The 5792-nt window shown below is 42.9% G+C and overlaps 2 protein-coding genes across 2 annotated transcripts in view; one reads left to right on the top strand and one right to left on the bottom strand.

The window, feature by feature from the left end:
• T265_15411 (hypothetical protein) overlaps positions 1-5792 on the bottom strand; it is a gene marked incomplete at both ends in the record, with an annotated part of 53928 nt that overhangs the window by 26907 nt on the left and 21229 nt on the right. Inside the window, one exon of the mRNA XM_009177989.1 lies at positions 2405-2492. Coding sequence (XP_009176253.1) covers positions 2405-2492 — 88 coding nt within the window. The remainder of the gene's footprint in view (positions 1-2404; positions 2493-5792) is intronic.
• On the top strand, positions 182-556 carry T265_11358 (hypothetical protein; the record flags this gene model as incomplete). The annotated part of the gene is made up of 1 exon (XM_009177990.1): positions 182-556. One exon carries the CDS (start codon positions 182-184, stop codon positions 554-556), a length of 375 nt encoding a protein of 124 aa, XP_009176254.1.

The raw sequence follows: 5792 nt of genomic DNA, 5'->3' as shown, positions 1-5792 counted from the left end.
GCAAACATGAACCGGCTGGTAACCTGTCCGACGCACTGGTACAAACGTTAGATCTCCGGATTTTGCGTGAGTTATTTTTTCTTCAGCAGATATGTGTGAACCAATCTCAGATTCCCGAACAACACATCAAAGAAACAATGTCTTTTAAATTCGTATCTCGTTTGCATAAACAGCTAGGACTATGGACGGAACTTTGGACGGAGCGAACAGTGGGAACCCGGAGGTGATGGCTGGTTCCACCAAGGAATTTCAGTGCGACTTGGTTCCATTGGACGCTGCCGAATCCTTGAATGGGATATGGAAAGCGTCGGTGCAGCCGGCGGGAGCGGCCGTGGCGACTGAGTTGGAAGGCGGGAAGCGGGTGAAAATCACCCAAACAAATGCACAAGGCTATCAAAACCAGCCGAGTTCCTTCACAGTGTCGTGCAGATTCTCCACACCAGACGGGACGGAAATAGTTTTCAGCGCTATCAAAACCAGCCGAGTTCCTTCACAGTGTCGTGCACATTCTCCACACCAGACGGGACGGAAATACACAGTTTTCAGCGGACAATAACAGTAAAACGTAAGTGAGTCCTCGAAACACCGGATCGTTTCTGATAGTTTAATGCTTTGATCAAACAAAAATATATCTTATGAGAAGTTGATGAAAAATGGAGAAAGTGTTTTTAACAAAACAGAATTCGAAATGAAATTCACAGTTATTTCGACTTTAGGTAAAGCCGTAATTTGATCTTTGTACTTGTCATATAATTCGTAATTTATAAATTTCATACGTTATCGCCTGACGTGAAATTTGAGGTTTCGTCATGCGGTTAACTTTTATTTATGTTCCCCTAGTGTGACGGTGCACTACACATAAGGTTGCCGCAAATTCGTCGACAGCTTAAGACCGGTTTCGCCCTGCTCGAGGAGTTTTCAGCAACCTTGTGAGTAGTTTCATCAGTGGAAACTGGATGAGTTTAATGACACCAATTTAGTGTTTTGGACCATTCAGATCCAATTGTAAAGAAGACATCTCACCAGTTTTGTGTATGCTGCGATAACAGTTGGGTTTTAGCTTATTTATTTGTTCAGTGATCACCTATTTTGTGTTATTGGCCTTGTTGATCGTTCCACGCTGGTGTTTCCAGCCGAACATCCACCAAGGTTGCGCAAACTTCCGAATAGTTGGTGACCACCCGCATGAAATATGATAATTGACTGTATGAAAGTGAAGTTAAAAGCGGCAGTTGTCGATATCTACTCGTGTTCTGCGCATGTTTACTGATATTTACTCATGTTTACTCAATATTTACTCAATATCTTAAAAGGTTTCTGGTGAAAGGAGAAATCCGCCAGGCAGACCGATTCACAGTCTGGCATAGCCACCACTATAGTGTCAGAGAATTTTGTCAATGTCGTGGAGAGGTTCAGAAGTATTCCTGGCTAATTTTTGCAATAAGTGCTATCTGCACTTTTATTCCCTTCTTTTTACACTTTAATTATGCCGCGCTCAACAGAATCCACTAATGAGGGTAAGTAAGTGGATGGCGTACACATGTAGAACAAGTTTTTGTTTATTTTACAAATCCCCTCAGAGGACGATCAGTATACCAAGAGGTTCTGAAATTTTTGGAGTATGGGAATTCTTTATACGCATAATCCCTCCGAATTTTGCCAAAAAAATAGTCTGGTAGAAATGTGAGTATAAAGATTGATGAGAAACGTTTTTATTTATGTACCACGGGTTTGCGCGTTTCTCTACTACTTGGTGCGCTCAGTAGTATGATTTCAACAGCAGTTAGCCTACCTTGTTAAGTTCGCTTCACATCTCATGTTTGTACCATAGGTAAAGTTAGACCATGTCGTAAATGAAATATTCCAAACGATTGGCCGTCTATTTTGCCTGGACGGATAGCTTGCTGCAGAGGGGGAGAGTCCCGATTTGCATCTACCACTTTGGTGCTACACCGAAACGAATTTTCGAAAAAACCCGTATTGACCATTGGTTACAATTTGTTTTTACGTTTTCGTGTTCACACAGAAACGATGATTTGCATTATTTTAAGTCTTCGGCAATATTAGCGACCGGTTTTTTATAGTTAGAAATAGCCGTTGAACAAAATTTTACTGATGTAACCATTGATACCAGTGAAGATGTATGTGAGTAGTATGTTTCACCCAAATCCGCTTCGTATCTCCTGAAAAGTGAAATCTTTTACTGAATTTTTGTGTAGTCGCTTTGTAGCATTTGCTTGCATTTGAGTAACAGTCAAGGAATATCCAGGAAAATTCTAGAAGCCGCGTTGAAGGAGAAGATGTACATCCAGTTTGGTAAACAAGATGCATATGAGAGTTTTGCTTTCCTGTGCAAAATCTGTACCTGTTCAGACCTTTTTCATTTCATCGGTATATCGCTTACGTGGGGTGACAGTGGATTCGTTGTTTGTGTGTATGGAAATGTTAGCTAAACGCCACTCCACCTTCTCAAACAAATCTTTACATTGACCCTGGACTGAAATTATTAAATAAAATTGCCTGGCTTATACTTTTGTTTATTTTCGGTTCGGTTTGCTCTTGATCTGTCTTGAAATTCAACTTAAGCTATAATAAGATACTTCTCAGAACAAGGTATCAAACACGGAATTGTTGCTGAATGTTGGTGCAAAATTTATGGACATATACATATTGGTCTATTTTGAGATTTTACGGGATCAGTCGGAACTGTGACCGTGTATTGTTATCGTATCCGTTTGCGGCAAACGTCTCACGAAGCGAATGAGTGCGTCCGCCTCTGCTCCAACCGTTTCGAAGAAAGCCAATTCGCGCAAGTTCAGGATCCCAGTGAACCAGTCGCCGCTAATCGACATGATGAAAGCCCCCATCAACGCCGCGAAGGACCGCGAGGGCACATCACTTCCGACCATCAAGGAATTCATCGCCGCCAACTACAAGGTTCAAACTTGGCCCGCACATCCGTCGGGGCATCGTTCATGCCGTCGAGAAAGTTGTCCTCGTTCGGGTTGGTCACAAGAGCTCCGTAGGCAAGCCATCTTTTTATTTGGAAAAGCTGTTGAACAAAAAGCTTATTGGTTCGTCCATTAGGTGGGGTGACACTGCAGAAAGTAGGAATTCGTTGCTCATCACTCAATCGTCATTCCGTTCTTTCAACTACGTCGCCAGTTGGACTAAATTTTACGGATGCCAGAGGTGGATTGCAGGGTGATTTTGTTGACAGAATTTCCGGTTTATTCCTGATCCACCTAGAACTTCAACCCGAAATACAAGATACTTCTTACAGAATAATTATGTTTACATATGCAATTTATCACTATTTATAGGCATTCTATTTTGTTCTACGCAGGGATTTCAATCAAATCACTATTGCTACCCTGGTTTCCTGTTGTGAACGTACTCGTAATGTTTCTCAGGTGAGCTCGTCGGTGCCGTTGCTGCAACAATTTTATTTCAAAACAGCGGGAGGCAGTCCTATTGTTATAAACAAGAGTTTATCCACAGCCCAGTGAGTTCTCCCATGCCACATACTGACAAATGTTCGGCAGTTGAATATGGCGCCTGCGCAATGGTCGCGAACCCTAGTCAACAGCCTGCCGATATTACTTAACGTGCTGTATAAACTGGGCGGATAGACGCGGATAGGGTCACTCGTCTCAGTAGTGCGCCCCAAGCCAAACATAAGTATGTAACTATCGTTTTAACTAAGGCAGTCCAGGCTAACATGAACACCTCTCCAAACTGTTCAAAATGAACACCATCGTCACTCATTTATTTTGCTGTGTTCGGGAAACACCTGAGTATGAAATAGAGTTAAACACGACAAGGATTCCTAGTATTTGGGGGTTTAATTTTGCAGTAAATATATCTGCAGACGATCTAATTTCCGGGTAAAACATACGCTGCTGGATAAATAAGTCGTGAGACATGACGTAACACTTGGGATAGCTGCCTCTTCTCTATCGAGCATAACCAGCTGGCCGCAACTTGTTGATTTGTTGGTCCTATTCCAACCAGCGACCTCCAGGCCTGTATTCGAAGACTAGAGAGTTCGGTCACCAGTTGCTGATCTGAATTCCTCTATGCGAAGTGAAAATCCGAGAAGCATTGCGAAATGCTTCTGTTATGATCTCATCTCAACAATGTTCAAGCGGAATCACAAATCTTCCCTGAAATTTCCAACTGACCTCTAGCTACTAACACAACACAAAGTAGCTTAGATGGCGGAAAAAATCAACTGCTAATCGGCCAAACTCAGTGCAATCATCTAAGTTACGGAAAGTTTGTGGGCTCTAGTCGACCTGCAGGTTCGAGGGCTGCGTACTTCTGATGACTCCCAACAAGTTCGAAAAAAGGCGAATGGTGCTTTTCGCTTCTTCCTCACGACCTGAGCAAAGATTAAGGAAAAATTTCCAACGATGCTCATCGTGTTGCAGTGTCTGAATCTAATTTACTAAGTATCACGCTGCTCCAATGCCATTTCCATGCCCATCTCATTGCTGAATCAAGCTTGTTCTGTAGATCAATATAACTCCAAATCTGAACCTTACAAATATTTATACTTCGCTGGAAGTCCCCATGTAATCACACAAACAGTAAATGTTTCTTTCGCCAGAATCAGTAAATGCGGTGGTAATTGTTCTGATTGTCTTTTGCAGTTGGCGCGATTTCACCAACTAATCTCAACGGGACGGACCAGGCTTATCGTGCGCATAATACACGGCCGCTTGTAATTAATAACCGATACACACGTGCTAATATAAATATATTTCATACATAACCCACACGATATATGCTGCGTACATATTACACAAATATTACAAAGATATCAGGCAAACAAAATTTTGAAAGATACCTTGGCGCTTTTTTTCTTGGTTGGTTTTAATTGATTTGTGATTAGACGCAGGGCAAAAAAAACTGCTTGACTCGTTCCCGCAAAAACCGGGGAAAATCCTAGACAATACGTTAACATGCAACGTAGTGTTCACCGGCTGACATCCCAGATGAACCTAGGGATTTAAGTCAACCAGCTGAGTGTAAACCCAGTAAATTCGAATGCTGAATTTAGCCTATGTAGGCTGTTGCGTGGTCCTGGCTGTTTGCTAACGGTATTTAAATCAAACGGTGAGAATCAGTCGGGCAAAGCGCTCATATTGTTTAGAAGAAACACATATTTAAGGTTCGGAGATGGGCGTTTTCTCGGAGTCTATCCGAGATGATCAGCCTTCGTCTGGAAAAGTAATTTTCTGGAACTACCTAATAAATGCTTCCTACGGATGTTTCCATTGATAGAATCTGAGACTCGTCCTTGAAAATCAAAGACTTGCAAGGAAATCTCAATGGGATTGGGCGGAACAACATAAGATATAAATTGATGATGAGAAGGTCAATGGATGAACTGATCATACTGCATAGGTAACGCTGGCTTGGCCACGTGCTGCTTATGCCACTCGACCGACTTCCTCGAAGGGCTCTTTTCGTACAACCACGTGGAGGGTGGAAGAGGGCCAGAGGCGGTCAAACAATGACTTGGCAGTGAAGTGTAAAAGCCATTACCAGCAAAATCAGTTGCGCTGGTCACTGCCGTCTTCCTGGATGGAGACTACGAGACCGGCCACATCAATGGCTAGAGACATTGTCTGACGTGGTCCAGTCGCGCCCTCAATGGCGCTCTTGCATCCAAGCTATTGCCTTCATTGCATAGCTCCTTTTCCAACCCCCCACTTGACAGCCCACTGACGGTGCACCAATTTATCATCTCCCGCCTGGAATGCGCAGCTACCTAACCTCCCCCC

Source organism: Opisthorchis viverrini, assembly GCF_000715545.1.
Source record: "Opisthorchis viverrini unplaced genomic scaffold opera_v5_481, whole genome shotgun sequence".
NCBI classification, from domain to species: domain Eukaryota; kingdom Metazoa; phylum Platyhelminthes; class Trematoda; order Opisthorchiida; family Opisthorchiidae; genus Opisthorchis; species Opisthorchis viverrini.
Note: the sequence above shows the minus strand (reverse complement) of the source record. Positions and strands in the feature narration are given on the sequence as shown.